The sequence below is a fragment of the Bos taurus genome, chromosome 17 (assembly GCF_002263795.3).
Source record: "Bos taurus isolate L1 Dominette 01449 registration number 42190680 breed Hereford chromosome 17, ARS-UCD2.0, whole genome shotgun sequence".
In the NCBI taxonomy this organism is placed as follows: domain Eukaryota; kingdom Metazoa; phylum Chordata; class Mammalia; order Artiodactyla; family Bovidae; genus Bos; species Bos taurus.
In genome coordinates this window covers 61,761,942-61,787,512 of record NC_037344.1, presented here as the reverse complement: position 1 = coordinate 61,787,512, position 25,571 = coordinate 61,761,942, and the positions used below count along the sequence as shown (strand labels likewise).

The window sequence follows — 25,571 nt, the reverse complement described above, 5'->3', positions numbered from 1 at the left end:
GTTGGAGAAGACTCTTGAGAGTCCCTTGGACTGCAAGGAGATCCAACCAGTCCATTCTGAAGGAGATCAGCCCTGGGATTTCTTTGGACGGAATGATGCTGAAGCTGAAACTCCAGTACTTTGGCCATCTCATGCAAAGAGTTGCCTCATTGGAAAAGACTCTGATGCTGGGAGGGATTGGGGGCAAGAGGAGAAGGGGACGACAGAGGATGAGATGGCTGGATGGCATCACTGACTCGATGGACATGAGTCTGAGTGAACTCCGGGAGTTGGTGATGGACAGGGAGGCCTGGCATGCTGCGATTCATGGGGTCACAAAGAGTTGGATACAACTGAGCGACTGATCTGATGTGATCTGAGATATGTATTATTTTTCAGATTCTTTTCCATTATAGGTTTTTATAAGATATTGACTATAGTTCCCTGTGCTATACAGTTAACTTTTGTTGTGTGTTGCATATTTATTTTTTTATTAGACATCTAGCATTCTATTCATACTACATCAAACAAGTAGTATCAAAATGTCATAAATTTTTTAGCTAGGCAAAAATTTATAAGTTTTCTAAAATACATATATTATACATGTATATCAGTTCAGTTCAGTCGCTCAGTCATGTCCGACTCTTCACGACCCCATGAATCACAGCACGCCAGGCCTCCCTGTCCATCACCAACTCCCGGAGTTCACCCAGACCCACTTCCATCAAGTCAGTGATGCCATCCAGCCATCTCATCCTCTGTCGTCCACTTCTTCTCCTGCCCCCAATCCCTCCCAGCATCAGAGTCTTTTCCAATGAGGCAACTCTTCGCATGAGGTGGCCAAAGTACTGGAGTTTCAGCTTCAGCATCATTCCGTCCAAAGAAATCCCAGGGCTGATCTCCTTCAGAATGGACTGGTTGGATCTCCTTGCAGTCCAAGGGACTCTCAAGAGTCTTCTCCAACACCACAGTTCAAAAGCATCAATTCTTCGGCACTCAGCCTTCTTCACAGTCCAACTCTCACATCCATACATGACCACAGGAAAAACCATAGCCTTGACTAGATGGACCTTTGTCGCAAAGTAATGTCTCTGGTTTTGAATATGCTATCTAGGTTGGTCATAACTTTCCTTCCAAAGAGTAAGCGTCTTTTAATTTCATGGCTGCAGTCACCATCTGCAGTGATTTTGGAGCCCACCAAAATAAAGTCTGACACCGTTTCCCCATCTATTTCCCATGAAGTGATGGGACTAGATGCCATGATCTTCATTTTCTGAATGTTGAGCTTTAAGCCAGCTTTTTCACTCTCCACTTTCACTTTCATCAAGAGGCTTTTTAGTTCTTCTTCACTTTCTGCCATAAGGGTGGTGTCATCTGCATATCTGAGGTTATTGATATTTCTCCTGGCAATCTTGATTCCAGCTTGTGCTTCTTCCAGTCCAGCGTTTCTCATGATGTACTCTGCATATAAGTTAAATAAGCAGGGTGATAATATACAGCCTTGACGTACTCCTTTTCCTATTTGGAACCTATTTGGAAGAACAGTCTGTCCTTTTCCTATGTGGAACAACAGTCTGTTGTTCCATGTCCAGTTCTAACTGTTGCTTCCTGACCTGCATACAGATTTCTCAAGAGGCAGGTCAGGTGGTCTGGTATTCCCATCTCTTTCAGAATTTTCCACAGTTTATTGTGATCCACACAGTCAAAGGCTTTGTCATAGTCAATAAAGCAGAAATAGATGTTTTTCTGGAACTCTCTTGCTTTTTTCCATGATCCAGCAGATGTTGGTAATTTGATCTCTGGTTCCTCTGCCTTTTCTAAAACCAGCTTGAACATCCAGAAGTTCACAGTTCACGTATTGCTGAAGCCTGGCTTGGAGAATTTTGAGCATTACTTTACTAGCATGTGAGATGAGTGCAGTTGTGTGGTAGTTTGAGCATTCTTTGGCATTGCCTTTCTTTGGGATTGGAATGAAGACGGACCTTTTCCAGTCCTGTGGCCACTGCTGAGTTTTCCAAATTTGCTGGCATATTGAGTGCAGCACTTTCACAGCATCATCTTTCAGGATTTGGAATAGCTCAACTGGAATTCCATCACCTCCACTAGCTTTGTTCGTACTGACGCTTTCTAAGGCCCACTTGACTTCACATTCCAGGATGTCTGGCTCTAGGTGAGTGATCACACCATCGTGATTCTCTGGGTCGTGAAGATCTTTTTTGTACAGTTCTTCTGTGTATTCTTGCCACCTCTTCTTTTTTTTTTTTTTTGCCACCTCTTCTTAATATCTTCTGCTTCTGTTAGGTCCATACCATTTCTGTCCTTTATCGAGCCCATCTTTGCATGAAATGTCCCCTTGGTATCTCTAATTTTCTTGAAGAGATCTCTAGTCTTTCCCATTCTGTTGTTTTCCTCTATTTCTTTGCATTGATCACTGAGGAAGGCTTTCTTATCTCTTCTTGCTATTCTTTGGAACTCTGCATTCAGTTGTTTACATTTTTCCTTTTCTCCTTTGCTTTTCACTTCTCTTCTTATCACAGCTATTTGTAAGGCCTCCCCAGACAGCCATTTTGCTTTTTTGCATTTCTTTTCCATGGGGATGGTCTTGATCCCTATCTCCTGTACAATGTCATGAACCTCAGTCCATAGTTCATCAGGCACTCTATCTATCAGATCTAGGCCCTTAAATCTATTTCTCACTTTGACTGTATAATCAAAAGGGATTTGATTTAGGTCATACCTGAATGGTCTAGTGGTTTTCCCTACTTTCTTCAATTTAAGTCTGAATTTGGTAATAAGGAGTTCAGGAGCCACAGTCTGCTCCTGGTCTTGTTTTTGTTGACTGTATAGAGCTTCTCCATCTTTGGCTGCAAAGAATATAATCAGTCTGATTTCGATGTTGACCATCTGGTGATGTCCATGTGTAGAATCTTCTCTTGTGTTGTTGGAAGAGGGTGTTTGCTATGACCAGTACATTTTCTTGGCAAAACTCTATTATATAGACATGTAATGTGTGTATAATACATATATGGCTATATATTAAAAAATGGAAAACATAGACTAAATAAAATGGGAACACTGACTATGAAATAGATAAAATGAAACAAACTAGATAAAAGTAAAAGATAATCATATAGTCCAGTTGCTTTGAAACATGGCTGCTCATTAGAAACACATCTGGAGAAAAAACGCTATACCTGGGCATTTGTATTTTTCAAAAAATTCTAAGATAATTCTGATGTGCATCTGGATTTTAAAAAGTGATCACAGGTTTTTCTGTTAAATGGGAGTTTTGGTGATACAGAATTCTATTATTTTCTGTTGACCAATCATGATATAATGGTATTAAGTTGTAATACTTCTACTTTATAGGAGTTACTATTTTCTTTTCTTTGTGACCTAATATATCTGATCAGTTTTTATGAAAATTCTCTGGTCACTAGGGAAGAATATGTGACTATTATCAAGATGTGGAATTCAACATATGCACAATATATCTACCATATTGTTTATGTTGTTTAGATTTTCTATCTTTTACCTATTTTCTTAGTCTATTTTATTTTGTATTGGATGTGGACTATTAAAATCTCCTATTATTAGTGTGTTTCCTTGCATCTCCTATAGTTTTTGCTCCATAAAGGTGATTGTACATAAACAGATAGAACCTCATCTACATTTATTGTCATGATTGATAGGTTTGGTATCAATTCTATCATAATATTTTATACTTGCAGTTGACCCTTGAACAACACAAGTTTGAATTGCACAGGTCTACATAAACACAGATTTTCCTCAATAAGTATGTGCTACAGTACAGCACAATCTGCAGCTGGTTGAAATCATGTGGTTGGAAGCAGAACAGTGGATATGGAGGCTGTCTATAAAGTTAAATATGGATTTTCAACTATGTAAGGATCAGTGCCTCTAACCCCCAAGTTTTTCACGGGTCTGGTGTATATGTAGTGTTTCCTTGCATTGTTTGTCTCAAGATGTGTGTGTGTGTGTATAATTTTTTTCTAAGATGTGTATTTAAAAGTTTTTTGTTGAAAATAGTTTTTTGGAAGGTTTGTGTCTTTTTTCTTAATTCTAGTACTTATACCCCTCTGTTTGGTTATTTAACTTTCATTATCAGGCTTATCAGATTTTTTCATTATCTTTAAATACCCATCTGTTGCCTATTGCCTGTATAGCAATGGGGCTTCCCTGGTAGCTCAGCTGGTAAAGAATCTGCCTGCAATGCAGGAGGCTCTAGTTTGATTCCTGCATTGGGAAGGTCTGCGGGAGAAGGAATAGGCTACTCACTCCAGTATTCTTGCCCAGAGAATTCCATGGACAGAGGAGCCAGGAAGTTCTACAGTCCCTGGAGTCACAAAAGAGTTGGACATGACTGAGTGACTTTCACTCTCACTATACAGCAATGAGGTTTTTATTTTGGCGGTGTTGGGTCTTAGTTGTGGCACTGGGGAATCTTTCCTGGCAACACACAGACTCTTTCGCTGTGGAGATCAAGAGGGCTCATGTGGGATCCTAGTTCCCCAGCAATGAGGTTTTTATTGTTTTCCCTTTCCCATTTTCTGGTTGTAGTATTTCTCCTGTGTGACAATGTGTAACTACTGTGCATCAGTCCTCCACTCTCATTCCCATCTTTGTTTCATTGTCCATGCACACTTACAGATCATTAAATGCCCACAGTCAGTTATTTTGTCAGTGTTGCTTGTTACTATTTGCTTAGATGAAGTTTATCCTCTAGGAGATTCATCAGGAAAGACTGATATGTGCAGCATTCCCTTAGTTCTTGTATGTTGAAACTTGTTTTTTTCTATAGCTTTGATGCTTGAAGGATAACTTGGCTGGATATAAAATTCTTGTTTTACACTTTTCTTTCATTGAGTTTAAAAAACATTCTTGTTCATTTGTCAACTTGCTATATATGTTGACTTTGAAAAGTCGGGTGCTGGTCTCATTTGTTTCCTGTAGCAAGTTATTTGATTTTCCTGCAGGCATTTCCCATTTGTCTTTAAAGTATAATAATTTCATTAGAACAAGTGTCAGAGTGATTGTTCTGGGCTAGTTTTCCTAAGTACCTGGTGAAACTTTTCAGTGTATATATTCACATCTTATTCATTGTCTCAATTTATTTTTTAAAAATTTAATGTATTTAGTTATTTATTTTTGGCTGTGCCGGGTCTTTGTTGCTTTGCAGGCTTTTCTCTAGTTGCAGTGAGCTGGGGCTATTCTCCAGTTGCGGTTCCTGGACTTCTCATTGTGATGGCTTCTCTTGTTACAGAGCATGCTCTCTAGCACACACGGACTTCAGTATTGCAACACATGGGCTCAGTAGCTGTGGCTTTAGAGCTCAGGCTCAATAGTTGTGATACATGGTCCTAGCTGCTCTGCAGCATGTAGGATTTTCCTGATCAGGGATCAAACCCATGTCTCCTGCATTGGCAGGAGGATTCTTTACCACTAGGCCACCATGGAAGGCCCTCAATTTAGTTTTAAATATTAGTTCTGTTCTATTGCATGTGTTTTTTTTTTTCTCGGTTATATGTGTGTTCACCCACTCAGCTTCAGACTACCACATCAAGTAATACGTTGTTTTGTAGCCAAAAGCAAAAGAGATTTGACATTCTAACTGGCTTATATAGGTAGACAAATTGAATGTTAATGTAAGATTTTCACTGTACTTTTTGAAAAGTTATAAGTAATTGGAAACCCTCTGTTACTGCTTTTTGATTCCCTAGGGCTGTGGGGACTCAGGTGGGAACCACAGATCAAAGAAATCGTGAGCAAGGTTAAAAAGGAAAAAAAGAGTTTAGTAATCATGCTGTATGCTAAAGTATGGGATGTTGGGATGAAAGGTATATATAACTTGAGGTTGTTTTCCTGGGGTAAAATTCCATCTTGATCTTTTGACAGGCTCTCAGAGGGAGTAAAAAGCCAACTAATATATGTGTATTTTTTTCACCTGAGCCCTGTGATTTTTCTCTGGGACAATCAGAGTGATGTTTAGACTTCCCCCCAAATGCTCGGAAGATACAATAGGAAAAATTAAAAAGAAAATAAATTTCAGTTAATGTAAATAACAGGAATGTTGGTAGGCTATGTCTGAATTCTTGCCTTTTCTGATTATTCCTTGTCAGAACAGTCTTACATTTATTATTATGATTGTCAATAATAAACCTTAGTGCATAATATATATGCACTCTCAGATGACTAAGCATCTCGTATTTAGCATATGCCAAATCCAACACCTGAGTTTCCTCTCCCCACCCTTTTCCCCTGTTTTGTACACAGTACCTCCAACCTGCTACTTACCCAGACCTGAAACCCAGGCATCTTTCTTACTCTTTTCTTTTTTTCCCATCTCATTTGTTAATAAGGAAATCCTGTTGGCTACCTTTAGAGTATTCCCAGTTGGACTGTCTATCACTGCTCCTTCTGCCACCTTGGTCCTTGGTATCATCATCTCTTGTGTGGATTATCACAGTAGCTTATTTAACTGATCTGTGTGCTTCTGTCCTTGCATGATAGCTTGAGGGATGATTTTAAAATATAAGTCAGGGACTTCCTTGGTAGTCCAGTGGCCAAGACTCTGCTCCCAATGCAGGGGGCCTGGGTTCAATCCCTGGTCAGGGAACTAGATCCCACATGCTGCAACTAAAAATTCTGTGTGCCACAACTAAAGAGCCTGCATGTCACAATGAATGTTGAAGATTCCTCATGCTGCAACTAAGACCCTGCACGCCAAATAAATAAGTTAAAAAAAAACAAAGTAAGTTAGATCATGTTGCTCTTCTGCCTAAAAACCCTGTAGGTCTTTTCCAGTTCACAAAAAATAAAAGCTGAAGTTTTTACAGTGTCCTCCAAGGCCCTCCCTCATCTGGCTTTTCATTACCTCACTGGCCTCATCTCCTTCCCCTCTGACCCTTGTCTGTTCTGTCCCAAGCTGAACAGGTCAAAAACAGTCTGCCCCTGTGCCCTTTTCTTGTTCCTCTCTTTGCCTGCTGTGCTCCTGTCTTATATGGCTGCATGTTACTGCCTTGCTTCTTTCAGATCTGATCAGATATTCCCTTATGGCTGAGGCCATCCCCAACCACCCTGAATAAATAGCATCCATTTCAGCCCCAGTCCCCTTAACCGTGCTCCCAGCCCCACCTACTGTGCCAGTGGGACGCCAGGTCCCTACCTTAGGGAAGACAAGAAGGAGGCGGTGATCAAAGAGAGTTGGGGAAAGGTTGTGTTGATATTTTTATCTGCTACTCTTCTCATAGGCATTTTAGCTGCAATGGTGTGGAAAGCAGTGCTTTGTTTTTCATTGCTCTTTTTCTCTCCCTCTCAAGATGGTTTCACCCAAATATCACTGGCGTGGAGGCAGAAAACCTACTGTTGACAAGAGGAGTTGACGGCAGTTTCTTGGCGAGGCCCAGTAAAAGCAACCCTGGAGACTTCACACTTTCCGTTAGGTAAGCTGGAAGAACAAGAGCACATCCTGAGAGTGCCTGCCAGGTGGGAAATGTTAAGACCACATTTGGACAACCTGCTACCCTCATTTAGAGTCTGAAGACCTGTCTGCAGCCCTGTGAGTGAGGCCTTGCCAGTGCCCTGGTCCCCAGATTAGGGGGGATTCAGGCTTGCTTGTGGGGTTTCAGAACATAGCCTCCTGAGAGTGAGCGGATTAGGGAGTCAGCAGAAGGGGCCTGAAAGGTGGGCTTTTCTTCTCTCTTGAGGGACCACATAAGGATGAGTTGGAGCAGAGAATAAGAAGTTCTTAAATTGAACCTGATTCAATCCCAGTGTAATCCCAAACAAGGCACAGTTCTGGTTTCACTCATCCTGAATCTGGTTCCCTTTCTCTTCTGGTGACTACTGAATGGGAAAAAATACTCTTGAAGTATTTCTTCAAATAGACTCACAGACATAGAAAACAAACTTAAGGTTACCAAAGGGGGAAATGGTGGTGGTGGGGGTCTGGGATTAACAGATACACACTGTATTATATATAAAGTAGGTATCAAAGACCTGCTGTATAGCCCGGGAAACTGTACTCAGTATCTTGTAATGTTCTATAAGGGAAAAGAATCTGAAAAAAAGGTGTGTACATAACTGAACCGCTTTGCTGTACACCTGAAACTAACACAGCACCATGAATCAGCTATACTTCAAGTAAAAAGAGAAAGAAAGAGAAGAGTTTCTTGAGATCACTTTTCTTTTTCAAAAAATAAAGCATCACTGAGGAAGTTGTGGTGCCGTTTGTTCCCCTGTCCAGTCCCATTCCCCTCGCTCCTTCCTCAGAGGAAACCACCATCAAGAGGCTGGCATATCTCCTTCCTGAACATGTTTTTATACTTGTACTGCATTTGTCCTATGTGTGAATGATATGAAGTTGGTTTGTGTGTTTTTAGAATTCATATCCCTGGCTTTATAACGTATGTATTCTGCGACTTCCTTGAAATTTTTTTTTTTTTTTAATTCTGTGCTGGGACATATAGATCTAATTATCAATTTTAATGGCTGTATAATACTTGAATGGTGTGAATATACCACAATTTATCCCATCCCCTATTGTTGGACACTAAGTTATCTTTACTACGTTTAAAATTGTTTTGAACAGTATGGCCATCGCACCCTGTTGCATGTCTCTTTGAGCCCACATGGGAGAGTTTTTTCTTGAAATTGAGTTTCTCTTATATACTTATATACTCTTATATTCTCCTTGCTCTAGCTCATTCCAGGAGCTAGATATGAACTGCTCTATGAATTTTCTTTTGTTGTTATTATTTTTAAATAAAAAAGTAAGGAAAATGTGCTCTGAGGATTTATCTAGGACCCTTTTGGGACTTGAGAAGTCCCTTTTCGATGGGTATTAGTTTCTCTAGGAGCCCATGTCATCGTTAGCTTTTACTTCTGTTTTGCTACCAGGAGTGGGCAGAAGCCTTCGTGAGTTTTTGGGCCTTGTCCTAGCACAGACCTCTAACCTACAGTTGAGTGACATTTGACTTACAAGATTATATAATAGTAACGATGAGGAGGAGGAGGAAGAGGAGGATGATAGCAGACATTACTGAGGACTCAACACATTGCAGGCCATCTTGCTAAACACTCACCGTATTTCATTTTATTTCATCTCTCCAGTAACCTAAGAATAAATACCACTTTATTAAGTCCTAAGTCCTAAGAATAAATACCACTATCTCCAGCTTTGAGGTAAGTAAGCTGAAGCTCAAAGGTCAAGTTAGGAAGCCAGTCTCGTACCTAGTAGGCAGCAGAGCCAGGACTACAGAACTGGTGAGGTTTTTTTTTTAATTTATTTTTCCTCAGCTTTTTATTCTGAGCAATTTCAGGTCTATTGGAAAGTCAAAAAATGAATACAGTGAACACCCACATTCTCTTTACCTGTTATTATAACATTTCACTGTGTTTGCTCTTTCTTTTTAGGACTGTGTGTTTGTATACTCCTTCTACCAAACCTTTTGAAAATAAGTTGCAAATGTCAGGATGCTTATTTTTAACCTCTCAATATTGTTAGTTCAGTGTGCATGTCCTACGAACAAGGACATCCTGTATAATTACAATATCATTAATATTATATATGAGAAATTTTAACATTGATTCAATATTATCTAATGTACAGTCCCTGTTCAAATTTCTCTCGTCATTTCAATCGTGGCTTTTGAAGCCATCCCATTATGTCACATCAGAAAGCACAGAATATCTGTTTGTCTTATCTTTTGGTGTTTGTACTCCTGGAGTGTTACTGCTTCTAGGCCCTTGTAGTAGACAGAGCTGGGGAGTAAATATATATTTGAAAGCAAATTTTAAATATATCAATATCAATAAATACATGAATATATATCAAACCAAGTTTGATAGTTCCAATTCAACACCAGCTTCTTCACCTCTTCTCATTCCATATTTGCATTTCCGTTCACTTATAGAGAAAACCCTGTTTTATAGCCGCATCAGTGTATGACCTCATTTGCCCAATCCTATAATAGGAAAATAGCTTCAAAATGACTATACCACTATCATTTCTAATTACAAACATTTCTAATTAAGTAAAGTTCATGATTTCCCTGGAGTCTTTTTTGTTCTTAGAATATATCCCAATAAGGGTGTACTGTTAGTACTGTTTTCAGAAGCTACAGAAATTAATTTTCTGTGTAGTTATGAACTTACTACAAAGTCAGATTCATTTCTTTCTGTATTCATTTTTGGTTATGTACTCATTTTTTTATGTATATGATAAATGTTTTATTGTGTATATGATATAATAGACACTGAGATATGTGTATATGTGTGTGTATGACATGTTTATTGTTCTAGTTTTCTGCGGGTGATCTAAACTTTTTGTTATGCACCCATGCTAGTTAGTCAAGGAAGATACCCTGTTTTAACTTTGAGGAAAAAAAATACAGAAAAATACATAAATTTATGTACAATTACCCATGTTGTGTTTATTGCCAGTCATTTTTTTCTTCAAAGTAAAATATAAAGTAAAGCAAAGTTTCCTCTTTTTCACCACACTTTCTACTGTTCTTTTCTTTCTCAGAAATAACTACTTTCTGAGTTTGGTATAATTCTTTCTAGTTCATTTTAAAAAGGGTACATATAATAAACAATGGAACATAAAAATAATAAAATGTAAACATAATTATATATATGTCTGTGGTCTGTGTCATGAATAATGCATGGTATGACTTGTGTACATTCTGAAATTTTCATAAATGGTATGTGCTGAGCACATTGTTCTGCATTGTGCTTCTTTCATGCTCTGTCGTGTATATTTATGTATATGTACATTTTTTTTTGGCTGCACAGCAAGCCTTGCCAGAACTTGGTTCCCTGACCAAGTATCGAACCTGGGCCCCAGGAGTTAAAGCACCAAGTCCTAACCATTGTACCATCAGGGAATTCCTAATATCGTATTTTTGAGCTCCACCTATGTTGCTTTGTATTGATCTAGTCCATAACTGAAATATCTGTTTTTGTGTTATGTTCTTAAGGTTAGAGACAGAGAGCTCATGTGCTAAAATAGAATCAGGTGTAGCTGGAGGAGAGACTTACTTGAAGTACCTTTTTTACAGGGAAAAGATTGTTACCACAAATTAGAAGTAGATATTGTTGTTAACATTGTAGAGTACTTTTTCGTACTTTGTTCCCATTTTCCTTTATCTTTGGATAAAGATAGTAGTGTTTATATTTAACAGAGGCCTCATCGATAATGGTGTAGGGTCAGACTAAGAAATATAGGTTAGTGGCTTTCATTTTGGGATTGCCAGATTTCTTGGGTCCACAAAGATGATTATGAGTAACGAGGTATATTTAGTAGTTTGGAAAACCAAACGGAAAATCATCAGACTGCCTAGGCTAACCAAGTTTTAGAAACTTTTGGCCAGTGTGTTACGTCAGTTCAGTGGGTTGACATATTAGCCATCTCATTTTGGAAAGTCTGTCAGTTATATGTCTTTAAAATGATTTTTAAAGATACAGTTATGTATAATATCTTAAAGTGTATAGTGAGACGAGTTTTGACAAGTGTACTTATTAATGCAACCAAAACTCCACAATCAAAATCTTGACTGTTTCTTTCACCCTCAAAAGTCCCTTTATGCTCCTTTCTAATCTTCCTCCTGCTACGAGGTCAGCAATATTAATATTCTTTTTTCTATCCCCATTGACTAACTTATTTGACAGCAGTATATAAATGAAGTCATACAATATATTTTCTTTTGTGCCTGACTTCTTCTTCTCTTTTTTTTTTAAATTATGAAACGCTTCACCAATTTGCATGTCATCTTTGCGCAGGGGCCATGCTAATCTTCTCTGTACCATTCCAATTTTAGTATATATGCTGCCAAAGTGAGCACTGGCTTCACTGTCATAACCTAATGTTTTAGAGATTCACCTATGTTGTTTGTGTATATCAATGGTTCTGTGTCTCTCTTTGTAAATTCCTATATGATATTCCATTGTATGAGTATTTGTATACATTTTGGCGACAAATATTTGATTTTTCATTTTTCTTCTACTACAACGAGGCCACAATGAATATTCTTGAACCAATCTTTGGTAGCCATGAAGCGTCATTTTTGGAGGGCAAAATACTTAAGAGTGGGTTTACTGAATTATCAGGTAAATGTATGTTTTATTCTAATGATATTCATTTGATTAATTAGTGATGAGAAAAATGATTGCCCCTTAATATACACAGAACCCTTTGTGTTGAAATGGTTGACTGTGTGATTATTTTTCACTCAATGCATTTGTTTAAAAAAAGCCTAAATTTGTACCTTCTTTGGGTTTGTTTCAGTTAGGTGAAATCTGATAATGAATGTGAGATCCATGTTTACTAGTATAGCTCTTCATTTGTCTTCCCCCCCACCTTTCTAATGGACTATTTTAGAAGAAATGGAGCTGTCACCCACATCAAGATTCAGAACACTGGTGATTACTATGACCTGTACGGAGGAGAGAAATTTGCCACTTTGGCTGAATTGGTCCAGTATTACATGGAACATCACGGGCAACTAAAAGAAAAGAATGGAGATGTTATTGAGCTCAAATATCCTCTGAACTGTGCCGATCCTACCTCTGAAAGGTCAGTTCTGTTTCCGTAACTGTGGAGCCTGCGTCTCTCCCGTGTCATAGGTGTGATGTGAATGCATCATGGGGGTTTGGCTTCTATCTGTTTATTAATCTTAAAATCTTAAAAATCTCATAATCTTAAAAGTTTTACTAAAGTAACAGTGATAGAATCAGTTTACTCTCAGAGTGGCCTTTTCTTGCAAAAGCTTCAGTCACTATTACTTAGAACTCATAGAAGTCTCAGACAGTTCCTGTATAGATTATACTTGGTACATGAATAATTTTAAGATTATTGAATTTGAATGTTACTGAACTTTGAGAGTTAGGAGAGGAAAACGAACGCTTAATGGAAACACCAAAACGGTAGTAGTTCCCTGTAGCTCCTGACCAGCTATTCAGCAATGTCACCAACAGATGTCAGTTTAAGCTCAGAAGTGGGAAAGCAGAGAACTCAGAGGGTTCAGATTGTTCATAAGTTCTTTGATGTTATATCCACGAATGTGTGGGAATGACCTTGCTTAGAGGGAATTGTATTATTTCTGAGATCTTTCCCTTATTTTGGAACTAAGCTGATGAAAGCTGGGGCTTGACTTATTTGTATTGATTTTATTGGTTTTCTTCTCCATTCTCCGTCTCCTTTCTGACTCAGTACCAAATCAGGGTCTCTTAATTAGGTTTGTATATTGTCCATCTTCAGATAGGTTTCTTCTCTTTATACCTTCATGTCATTGTTATTTTATGCTGATCCTTTGTTTGCCAGCCAGATTATTAAGCAAAAGACTGTCAGCCAACTCTCTGCAGTTTATTTCTTTTTTTTTTTTTGCAGTTTATTTCTTAATTTTGCTATCTTTGGCTGAGAGTGGATGAAAAATATCTTGATATATATACCTTCAGTGATGAGCAATTAGCACTACATGTGGATCATGTAGTGATCTTCCTCACCAAGATCCTGAGGGAAAAAGCCACATTATTAATATGACTATGTTAAGATATTTTCTATAGTAACTTAGAGTAGTATTTTCTCAAAGTCTGATTTCAGACCACCTACTCTAATGTGCTAGTTAAAAATGCAGATTGCTGGGCCCCATTCTGACCTAGTGTATTGGTATCTCTGATTGTAAGGTATGAGAGTTCACATCATTAGCCCAATCCTTTGCCTCTACTCCAGGTCTCATGTGCATTAAAATTTGAAATGATAACCCAGCGGATAGTCCAAATATGTGGACAGCAAACTTGGAGGCTCTTGAAGTATAAGTTGAAAATCTGGGAAAGCTTGGAATATTTGAATTCATTTCTAACAAAAGATCCCTTTTTTATGGAGTGTTTGCATGCCAAAGCAAGGGCAAACATTCAGATGATTCTCTGTCACTACCATAACTCTCTATTATAATTGCTTTAAATGACTGTGATTAAATAGTTGGTCATTTTAGGGTTGGGCAGTGGAGAAATGGCAGACTGCCTTTTTAAAAGATGAGGAATTTAAAAGAAAATAAGAAAGATTGAGGATATTTGTGTTCAAATGACTGTGGGCTCATTTAAGGAATTTAATGGTTACTCATAACATCTTTATCATTTTTCCTGCATGCTGGGGATGCAGGTTCAGTCTTGAATAGGATGGATCAGTCTCTTGGACGAATGTGTCTGTTTTAAATTGTTTTGAGATATGACTATGGATGGTAGTTTTATAAAAGGATATTGTGAACTCATTGCAGAACTCAATTGATTGTCATTTAAAAAAAAAACTAGGTGGTTTCATGGACACCTCTCTGGGAAAGAAGCAGAAAAATTATTAACTGAAAAAGGAAAACATGGTAGCTTTCTTGTGCGCGAGAGCCAGAGCCACCCTGGAGATTTTGTTCTCTCTGTCCGAACTGGAGATGACAAAGGGGAGAGCAATGATGCCAAGTCTAAAGTGACCCACGTCATGATTCGCTGTCAGGTAAAGCCCCAGCTGAACCGTGAGTCTTCTGAAATGTCATCTTTGGGTGGTTTTTCTGTTGGGAGAAGACCAACACCATTTCTTTCAAAGTCAGGTTTTCTTTGTTCATTTAGGCGAGGGCTTCTATACTTTGAGTACCTTGTTAATTATAACTGTTTCATCATTTCATGGCTTTATTATATTACTTATTTCCTGTGTGTCTCTAGCAAGTCACCTTCTGCCCTGTGGTATCTTTTTAAATTTTTTTCTGGATGCACCACGTGGCTTGCAGAATCTTGAAGCCTGGTCCTTGGTGGTGAAAGTATGGAGTCGTAACCACTGGACTGCCAGGGAATTCCCAGCCCCACAGTATCTCAATCTACTTGTACATGGTTGCAGCTGGAATCTGCCTCTGTCTGAATTTCTAAAGCGATGGCCTCAGCTCCTCCCTTGGGTTGGCACAGTATAGCCTGTGACTGCATGTGATTTCATATCTTAAGGCTGGGAGAATTGAACTCACCATTTCTTGTTTTTAATGTGGTGGCTAGACCAAGGAGGTTGGGTTTTTGGTCAACTACATCAAACTTTGTTTTGACATAGTGTCTTTTTTTTAATTTATTTTAATTGGAGGCTTATTACTCTACAATATTGTGGCTGTTTTTGCCATACATTCATATGAATCAGCCATGGGTGTACATGTGTTCCCCATCCTGACCCTTCCTCCCACTTCCCTTCCCATCCCATCCCTCAGGGTCATCCCAGTGCACCAGCCCTGAGCACCCTGTCTCATGCATCAAACCTGGACTGGTGATCTATTTCACATATGATAATATACATTGACATAGTTTCTTAAATAGTAACTGTGTATTCACTTATTGCTTCGGTTTTTTAATAAGATTAAAAAAACCAGCTTTATTGAGATATAATTCACACACCATGAAATTCACTCTTTTTAGGGTGGACAGTTTGGTGGTTTTGTTTTTTTTTTACTATATTTACAAATTATGCAGCCAATAACACTAATTCCAAAATATTCTCATCACCCCAAAAAGAAACCCTGTGTTCTTTACCAGTCACTCCCTACCTTTCCTCCTCCCCGCAACTCTTGGCAACCACTAATCTCTTCATTTCAGTGGATTTGCCTGTTTGGGATATTTTATAGAGATGGGCTCAGGTAATATGTGGCCTTTTGTGACAGACTTCTTTTACTTAGCATGTTTCTCAAGACTTATCCATGTTGTACCATGTGTCAGTAAACTCTTTCTATTGTCAAACTTTCTGTTGTATGGATATATACCACATTTTGTTTATCCATTAAACAATTGATGGGCATTTTGGCTATCATGAATACTGCATTTATGTAAAAGTTTTCATGATATTCTCTATTTGATGAGACGTGATGTTCATATTTTCTTTTAATTTGTATAGTTTCCTTTATTATACTAGCTGGTTTAAAGTTTTGTCTATACTTTCTCAAGGACAGTTTCCACTGAATGTTTCCCTCCCAGTCCCAAAATATGGTCCATACTTTCCTGTTTCTTTGCATGGCTCATGAGTTTTTGTTGGAAACTAGGCATTTTATTTTTTTCAAGTTTTATTTTGTATTGGAGTATGGCCATTTAACAATGTTGTGATAGTTTCAGGTGGACAGCAAAGTATTTTACTTATTAAAAAAATTTCCCCTACACCATATGGCTTGTGGTATCTGAGTTTCCCAACCAGGGATTGAATCTGGACCCTCTACAGTGGAAACTTGGAGTCCTAACCACTGAACTACCAGGAAATTCCTGAAAACTAGACAGTTAAAGCAATATTATGTGGCAGCTCTGGAAATCTGATGTCCTCCTTTCCCAGGGTTTGTTGTTGCTGCTTTTTATCGTTCCTATAGTTGATGCTGTTTGTATGTTTATTGACTTTCCTGTATTCTTTGTCATGTGTGGCCACTGATATCTCTGCTTGGGTAGCATAGTGATCACCTGATGGGTGGACACAGATTTCCTTAAATGCCTTGAAACATTAAATCTCCCAGACTTTGCCAGCATGGCTCTGTGTGTGTGTTTGTGTGTGTGTTGGGGCATGTCTGCCTTTAGTGTTCTGGTACCTTAAAACTCAGCCTTAGCCTTCACTTCCTGGTTGCACACAACCTCAGAATCAGCCAGAGGTAAAGATTAGGGCCTTTTTGGATCTTTCCTGAACTTCACATAGCCCTGCACATGCACATGTCCTTCTAGATTCTCAAGAGTGTGTTGGAGGTTTTCAGAGCCCGCTATGGACGTTGCCTGGATTTTCCTTTTAAGTTTTTGCTCAGTCTCTTATAAAACACTGACTGGTATTGCTGCCTTAGGCAGCTGTGATACTAAACAGTTGCTGCCGATTGTTTTGGGGAGATCCCCTGAAGGCAGGGCTAAATAGGCTCTAAGTCAGGTTCAAAGACAAGCTCTGAAAACAGGGCGCTGCTAAACAGATCAGATAGTGATAATTCTCTGGGGATTGGTCTGGACAGTGTTCCAGTTTCATCTTGTCTACTCCAGTTGTGCTAAGCTGCTTTGTTTGCCCAGCTACTGCGGTTATGAAGCTATTGGTTTTCAAGGCTACCAAGTTGGGGGAGGGTTAGTCTCTCTACTTGAGTTGGGAAAAGCAGTCATTTAACATAAAGGTCATGAGCGTAATTTTTTTTTGTTTTTCGTCATGAAAGGAACTGAAATATGATGTTGGTGGAGGAGAGCGGTTTGATTCTTTGACAGACCTCGTGGAGCATTACAAGAAGAATCCTATGGTAGAAACATTGGGCACAGTACTACAACTCAAGCAGGTAAGCTTATTGGACAGCTAAACTCCACCTCCTTATACAATTAAAGAAGTCCCAACATAAAATATTCCAGATGGAAGTAGAATAGTATCATAAACCTCCACATACCCATCACCCAGCTTCAATTATATCAACTCATCAAGTCTTGTTTCATTTATTAGTCCACTCACTACCTTCTTCCTTAGTATTTGTAAACAAATTCTAGACAGTACATCATTTTCATGACTGTCTTCATATATAATTCAAAAGGCCTTATGGAGTTTTAAAGCAAAGTTTTGATAAAGTTTTCATTGTAAATCCAGCTTTGGTTATCTTTAGGTGATCATTGCTTTTCACTTGGGAGTTATTGCTATTTTAAAACTCACTCATTACTTAGTGGCAAATGACATCATCTCTAACATGTGGTCTATTTATAAAGAAAAATAGCTTCGAATTTATATCAGCAGAGTAAAGTATATGAAGATTCCTGACCGAACAGAAAGGAAAGTGAAACTCTATTTGAAAACTTTTATTGTGAATACTGTGAACTTCCTGTCCTTGCTTTTATGAATGCCAACAGAGAAGTCTTTTTTTTTTTTTTTGCATTGACACTTTTTTCTGTAATACTTTCTTGTTTTTGCACTGACTGCTGAATTTGATTAGCCCCTCAACACAACTCGTATCAATGCTGCTGAAATAGAAAGTCGGGTTCGAGAACTAAGCAAATTAGCTGAGACCACAGATAAAGTCAAACAAGGCTTTTGGGAAGAATTTGAGGTAAGTTATGAAAAAAAATTTTTTTACATGATTTATTAAGTCCTGTTCTTAGTGGAAGGGAAGTCTTATGTTTGGGATTAGATCTCCAAAAGACTCACTTGGATCTGCAGCTCTTCTTAATTTGGTCGTTGATTGACATGGAGCAAGTTGCTGAGGGGGCTTTTTCAAAAGAGTTGGCGTTATGTTCTAGGAGAAAGGAGTTGGCAGTTAATATTAAATGAATGAGCCATTTGGCTCATGGATTGGCTCTTTTGGTTTGGACCGCTGGCAAAATCCCAGAAACACAAAAGTACCTAATTCTTTGGAAGATTTCCAGCATTGGCTGGGGTCTTTAGGAAGAATATATAGCTTTACTGCAGCGAATAAGTAAAAGACAGCTCAAGGTAGCTTTAGTCTGGGAGCTTCTACCTTTTATAAGGTATAATCTGGAAGTTTATACCTTTTCAGAGATTAACTGATTTCTTTCCTGAAACCAGCTTGGGTAGGAGAATGTCCACAGTGGGCTATGTTCCTGTTGCAGTGAAATGTGTCACCATTGTAACCTGGTTCTCTCCCTTTTCATCCCTTTGACAGAAAACGCCCTTAAAAACAATTTTGTGTGTGTGTGCTGTATCCATCTTCATAGTTACCTTTAAGCAGCATGCCTAGTAACCAGCAGCAGCTCCATAAATGTTTGTTGAATGAGTATTTACATGTAGCTAATATTTATGTTATTATATTATTGTTATTCTGTTTATGGGAATGATCATTCCATACTTTTTGTAGGACTTCAGGATTCATAAATATTTGTGGAATGAATGAACGAGTAAATGGCCACATGGAGTCCTTTTTAACCGCCATATGTCAGATCACCTTGGCGGGATATTATTTCCATTTTACAGATGAGGGAGGAGCCTTCAGGCTCAGAGAGGCTGAGTAAATTGTCCAACTTTCTGTACCACGAATATTGATTGAATGCAGCACTGAGGATGGGTACAGAATAGAACAGTCATGGTCTTTGCTCAGTGTTCCTGACCAGGGACTTGACCTCATGTTTATTCCTTTATACCAGCATTGGGTTAGTCACCAAGGACACCCTCAAGATGGACAGGGTTTTGTCTTTAAGGAGCTTTGAGTTGAGAGATGGATAAGTACAGAAAGTTCAGAAATCTTACATCAGAGTTTGAGTGAAAAACCTATTTTTCAAAAAAACTTTTTATTATGTAAAATTTCGAATATATACAAATGCAGAGAGAATCATCTGATTGTAGCAGTATATACCTGTCCCCAACATTAACAATCATTGTTAGCTGGACAGTCTTTTTACACTCCACTCCACTTATAATGAAGATTCATCAAATAGTAGTTATTGTTCTCATTATACTAGTTGTCTCTTGTTGTTGCTGTTGGATCATTTTTCAAATAAGTTCCCCCTGGATCTCTGATTTAAAATCCTAAGCCTCTGAATGTTCTCCTGTGGGAGGCTCTAAGAACAGGCTAGCACCCCCACCCCACCTTCTTTCTTTCTTGGCTGCGCTGCGTGGCATGTGGGATCTTCACTCCCCAAGCAGGGATCCAACCCATGCACCCTGCACTGGGAGCACAGAGTCTTAACCACTGGACCCCCAGGGAAGTTCCCTGTATTTTTTTTAGGTTGGTCTATCTAGAAGGTTTGTCAGATCCAGTTTTTCTTCAGCAGGACTGCATATATGTTGGTGTGTCAGGAGGTGCTTGTCACCAAAGACAAGATATTTGATTCTCTTCCTTTTTACTAAGTAGTTTTCAAAATAGCATTCTCCAAAAAAAATTTTGTTATCAATATGTGCTCATGGATTTTTAAACACATTTTGTACTTCTTTGTTTTTACTTTATTTTTGCATTGGTACCTTACATTTTGATTTCTATTATTTATTTATCATGTCTGTGCTGGGTCTTCCATTGCTGTGCACGGTCTTTCTCTAGTTGTGACGAGCGGAGGCTGCTCTCCAGTTGCGGTGTGCAGGCTTCTCAGTGTAGTGGCTTCTCTCATCATGCAGCATGGGCTCCAGGTACACAGACTTCAGTAGTCATGGCTCACAGGCTGGGGGCTTAGTGGTTGTGGGCATATGGGCCTAATCACTCCGCAGCATGTGAGATCCTCCCAGACCAGGGATCGAACTGGTGTCCACTGCATCACAAAGCGGGTTCTTAACCACTGGACTACCAGAGGAGCCCTACTCATGAATTTTAACACATTCAGAGTGCGTCTGCTTACAGTATTATCATTTCTGCTGCTCAAATTATTTTAGCTTTGGGCACTGGGAGCTTCTACAAGTGGCTTCTATGCCTTCCTGTACAACTCTAGTAATTTTTTCTAGATTCCTTACTTTCTGGTTTAATAAATTGTTACAGGGTAATACATTTCCCATGTCAGAACTGGAATCAGTCATTTCTCTGAGGAGTGAATTAACTTCTCTCTTTCCTCCCTTTTTTCCCTTCCTTCTCGTCCTTCCTTTCTTGGGAAGTGGTATTTAGAGACTATAGTCCAGGAGCCAGAAGTGCTTATTGCTATAAGGTTGGTTATTGCCTTCTCAATGGGTGGAGCTAGAAAAAGTTATTTTCTTGAAATAACTTATTTTAAGTCCAGATGAAATTTCCAATTCAAATTTAGGGCTCAGAATTATAAGACTTCCACTGCCTGTAATAATATGATTACTGAAAACAGTTTGTTTTCCTAGTTTTTATTTTTCAATCCTTACGGTAGTTCCTTCAGAGAAATAGAGTCAAGTTACTGTCCTTTCAATTCATTTGTAATAGTTCTTCTCTATATGGTTATTTTCTTTTTTTTTTAATTTTATTTTATTTTTAAACTTTACAATATTGTATTAGTTTTGCCTAATATTGAAATGAATCCACCACAGGTATACATGTGTTCCCCATCCTGAACCCTCCTCCCTCCTCCCTCCCCATACCATCCCTCTGGGTCGTCCCAGTGCACCAGCCCCAAGCATCCAGTATCGTGCATCGAACCTGGACTGGCAACTCCTTTCATACATGATATTATACATGTTGCAATGCATTCTCCCAAATCTTCCCACCCTCTCCCTCTCCAACAGAGTCCATAAGACTGTTCTATACATCAGTGTCTCTTTTGTATATGGTTATTTTCTAACTGGATATACAGTTAGGTTGTTTCACTTTATATTTGAATTTCAGAAATTTCTTTCTATAAAATTTTATTTATAATTATATAAAATATTACCTTTGATTCTAAAGTCAGATATAAAAAAATACATTCAAAGAAGTCTACCTTCTATTCCCATCTTTTCCTCCTTATATGTATAGCCCTTTAAAAAAATTATAGCTTATCATTGCCTTTCAAAAAGCATAAGCAAATATGTATCTGTAATTTCATAACCCATCCTTTCATGGATAAATAGTAGCAATATTTTACACCCTTTTTTTCCAGCATTGTCTTTTTGTTACACTGGAGACCCATCGGACAGTAGTGTCTACAGATAATCTTCATTCATTTTTACTGCATACTACTCCATTGTGGGGATGTACCATAGTTTATTCAGCTTATTGATCAGCATTTGGATAGTTTGCAAATGAAAGAAGATACAATGGATAGCCTTGTGCATGCTTGTTTCTCTATTTTCGCGGATTATTGTTAATATTAACTTTTTTTTTTTTTTTTTTTGGTGTTCTGTATTTAAAAAAAAAGTGATGGTTGTTACTCATCTTTATTCTTTTTTGGCCGTGCCACATGGCTTGCTAGATCTCAGGTCCCTGATCAGGGATTGAACTGGGCCACAGCAATGAAAGCTCTGAAACCTAAGCACTAGACTCCTAGGAAACTCCCTACTCATCTTTAATCTTTATTATCTATCCTGCATGATTTTGGTTAGCATATTTACAGTCTGAAAAGTACTGTTTTTAATTAAAATTTTAAAATATCAAATCTTTTTGGTAAATATAAGAAATAATTATAAGAAGTAAATGGTGAGTAATTTTGTAATCTAGACCCATTTTTATGTTACCTTTTAAAATAACTGGGGCAGTCATTTGCATCAACCACTTTTCCTATAAAATGTGACCGTGTGTGCGTGCTTAGTCTCTCAGTCGTGTCTGACTTTTTGTGAGCCCATGGACTCTACCCCGCCAGGCTCCTCTGTCCATGGGATTTTCCAGGTAAGAATGCTGGAGTGGGTTGCCATTTCCTTCTCCAGGGAATCTTCCTACCTCAGGGGTCAAACCTGTGTCTCTTGTGTCTTCTACACTGGCAGGCAGATTCTTACCACTGAGCCACCAGGGAAACTGTAAAGTGACTATGAACTTTTAAGAAATTATAGCAGCCAATTGGGTATCTGGTGCAGTGGTGGATTCGTTAAGTTCACTTAGGCAGTACTTAAAGAAACTAAGTCCTTCCTGCCGCTTGTGGCAGTAGGGAGTTTTTCATGATCCCATTGGTAGGGTCAAGATAAGAACTTAGAAGGAAAGTGCCTAACCTGACTTTTCTGGCCATGGAAAGAAGGTTGACTCTAGATGCTCACCGGATGGTTTCACTCCGTGACATGTCAAATTCAGTTCATCTTGTATACATTATTAACAGCAAAATGAGGCAGAACTGAGCTGGCTTTCAGGGGAAGTGGGAGAGAAACAAGATCATGTCTGAACTCTCCTATATCCTCTTCAGAGGTCAGGCTGGGGTGATGAATTGTCAGGCAGTCAGGGCATTATCGTTTCATTTAAACTGAAGCTAGATCCAAACAGCTGGTGGCCTGCTTTCTAGATCTCTTATGTACCTGCTGCTTGAATCCAGTCAATTTTTTTTTTTTTTAATGCCCTTTAAAGTTGGGGCCAGGGGAATAAGGCTGGGAACAGAGCGAACCATTATAGAAGAACTTAGGTCTGTGGAAGCAGAGACTCATTAAAATCTAAGTCCTCTGAAGGAAAAGCTTGATCCAACAGCAAGGCGTTATTATTTTAGTGGTTGTATCTTAGTTTTTTCCCCAGAAGATGATAAATTTGGGATCAGTTCCTTCTTACTGTGTGTTCTATGGTCTTTAAAGTCAACCAGAGCTCTAAATTGCAGTGCCATTGAGAATTTAGCTCCGATAGGTACATTTTGTTTGTCTGTATGCCAGGCTTCTGGTTTTCTGTAAAATTCTGCGTGTTCTTTCAGCTATTTCTCCCCAGAAGACACTTACAAATTACTTCCGATTTTGATGCATCTTAAAATATACAAAGTCTCTTCTGAAACTCTTTGGTTCTTTCCTCCTTTGCTCCTGAAATAAATTCAGATTGATGGTTTTCTTCTAGGTCATGTGGTGTGATCAAAATGTTGCAAACCCAAGCTTTGATTTTTTTCCCTGTAGATTCTCTGTCTTTTTTTCTTTCTCCCCCACTTTTTTTTTTTTAACCACATTTACTGTGATAAAATGAGATTGCCCTTTTCTGTAAACATTTCGTGTCTCTTGCATATCTCTGGTCATGACTGCGAAGAGGTGGACCAATATTTCTAGATTCGGTGAAATGAACTAAAGTTCTATTAAAATGAGACTGACACTAAATAAATGAACAGGTAGGTTATGATCCTGCTGTTTTGTCCCTGTGATGTGCAAGTGACCTGAAACCTGAATTCACCACTTGTGCATTGTGCATGCTAAGTTGCTTCAGTCGTGTCTGACTCTTTGTGACCCCGTAGACTGTAGCCGGCCAGGCTCCTCTGTCCATGGGATTCTCCAGGCAAGAATGGGTTGGGAAATGGGTTGCCATTTCCTCCTCCAGGGGATCTTCCTGACCCAGGGATCAAACCTGCTTCTCTTACATCTCCTTCATTGGTTCAGTTCACATTAGTTGCTCAGTTGTGTCTGACTCTTTGTGACCCCGTGGACTGCAGCACACCAGGCTTCCCTGTCCCATCACCAGCTCCCAGAGCTTGTTCAAACTCATTTCCATCGAGTCAGTGGTACCATCCAACCATCTTATCCTCTGTTGTCCCTTTCTCGTCCTGCCTTCAGTCTTGCCCAGCATCAGGGTCTTTTCCAGTGAGTCAGTTCTTCGCATCAGGTGGCCAAAGTATTGGAGTTTCAGCTTCAGCATCAGTCCTTCCAATGAACATTCAGGACTGATTTCCTTTAGGATTGACTGATTTGATCTCCTTGCAGTCCAAGGGATTCTCAAGGGTCTTCTCCAGCACAACAGGTCAGAAGCATGAACCCTGCATTGGTAGGTGGGTTCTTTACCACTAGCACCACCTGGGAAGCCCATTATCCGTTATGGTTTTGTTCAAATGAAAGTGTTGGTGAACAGATAGATACACTTCAACCCTGCTGTTTTATGTCTGCTGTATGCATATTATCTAAGAAAATAGTCCAGGTGAGTCTGTGGCCCTGCAAAGACAGGTAGTCCTTTTTGTTTTGTTTTGTTTTGTTCACTGTAGCCCCAGAATCCAGCAAAGCGCCTGGCACACAGTAGGTACAACGTATGTTTTGTGTTGTGTCAAGTGTGAGCTGTTTTCAGTAGCAAGAGACACTGTATTGGCTTTGGACCCTTTGCTTATATTCAATAGGGAACAGCTCTCTGACACTTAAAAAGTATGGAGGAATGTTCCAGGCTTTGCTTTGACATGTCCCTCTTTATTCTTATGCACTTTTCATTTGGAGTCCCTGTTGGAGGCTTGGCGAATGCACATTTTAGTCCCTGCAGCCTCTCTACAAACTTGGTTAAAACGATGTCATTCAGGATCGCAGTAATGAATTTCAGAGATTTCAGTTATGAACTTTCTGACTTAAAAAAAAATACACACGGATAAACCCGGCACATCTTCTTCACTGGGGTTCTGTTTTCCAAAGCACTTTAAAGCTTGTTTTCCTCAGTATTTTGGTTTTTCTTCAAAGCCCATCCTTCTTCCATTATACACAAGCCTCTCTTCCCTGTCATGGTCTGAAACTGTTCTCCGTTTGCATGGGCATTGCAGGCAGTTCGCTGACAGCCACACAGATGTCCTGGATTCTGCCAGAAGCTCTGCCAGCCAGCGTGTCTCCGGAAGGAGCTCGTGCCTATCTTCAAACCCACAGTCTGGTTTGATTTCTTTAAAGTGATTACATCCGCTCAGGGGAGCTATAAATTCTCCTTGGAGGTGGTTAGGTTTTTATGGAGACAAGACTTTTAACTGCACCCCAAAGCTGTGCCTCAAATAATGATTCTTGCTGGTGATCTCTAGCGGAAATCTTCTGCTGGGTGACTAAGCAAACCCGTGTTGAACAACAGCCCCCAACCAGGGCTCCAGCCTCGTGCTTAAAAATGCCCTAGGATGGCAGCCTTGCAGCTGTCATCAGGGTTTTCCATCCAGGCCCGAGCTCCCAGCTGCTATCTTCCTGCAGGCAGAGCATCACAGTGGCTAGGGGGGTCTATTCCACAAGCTTCATTCTGGAGAAATTCCTTTGTTTCCTTTGAACTCTTTCTCTTTCATCCTCCCTCCCCTCCTGCTTTTGTTCTGCGCCTCTCCAGTGCCAGGTTTTTCTCTTTAGGAATGTTTTCATTTGCTGGAGCTGTCTG

General features: G+C 39.1%; 1 protein-coding gene and 1 non-coding gene across 5 annotated transcripts in view; one reads left to right on the top strand and one right to left on the bottom strand.

Moving 5' to 3' along the window:
• PTPN11 (protein tyrosine phosphatase non-receptor type 11) overlaps positions 1-25,571 on the top strand; it is a 70,663-nt gene that overhangs the window by 14,636 nt on the left and 30,456 nt on the right. For 2 of the 4 annotated variants that reach the window (XM_059876402.1, XM_059876401.1), the window contains exons 2-6: positions 7,320-7,442; positions 12,386-12,577; positions 14,311-14,503; positions 17,178-17,294; positions 17,934-18,047. In XM_059876402.1, the coding sequence (XP_059732385.1) occupies positions 7,320-7,442; positions 12,386-12,577; positions 14,311-14,503; positions 17,178-17,294; positions 17,934-18,047 (739 nt within the window). Of the gene's footprint in view, positions 1-7,319; positions 7,443-12,382; positions 12,578-14,310; positions 14,504-17,177; positions 17,295-17,933; positions 18,048-25,571 lie in introns of all 4 variants that reach the window. The other 2 variants (XM_002694590.7, XM_059876400.1) reach the window with 1 other exon arrangement.
• Positions 11,740-11,846, bottom strand: LOC112442121 (U6 spliceosomal RNA). Its single transcript, XR_003030128.1, has one exon. It is a non-coding gene; the product is annotated as a U6 spliceosomal RNA (small nuclear RNA).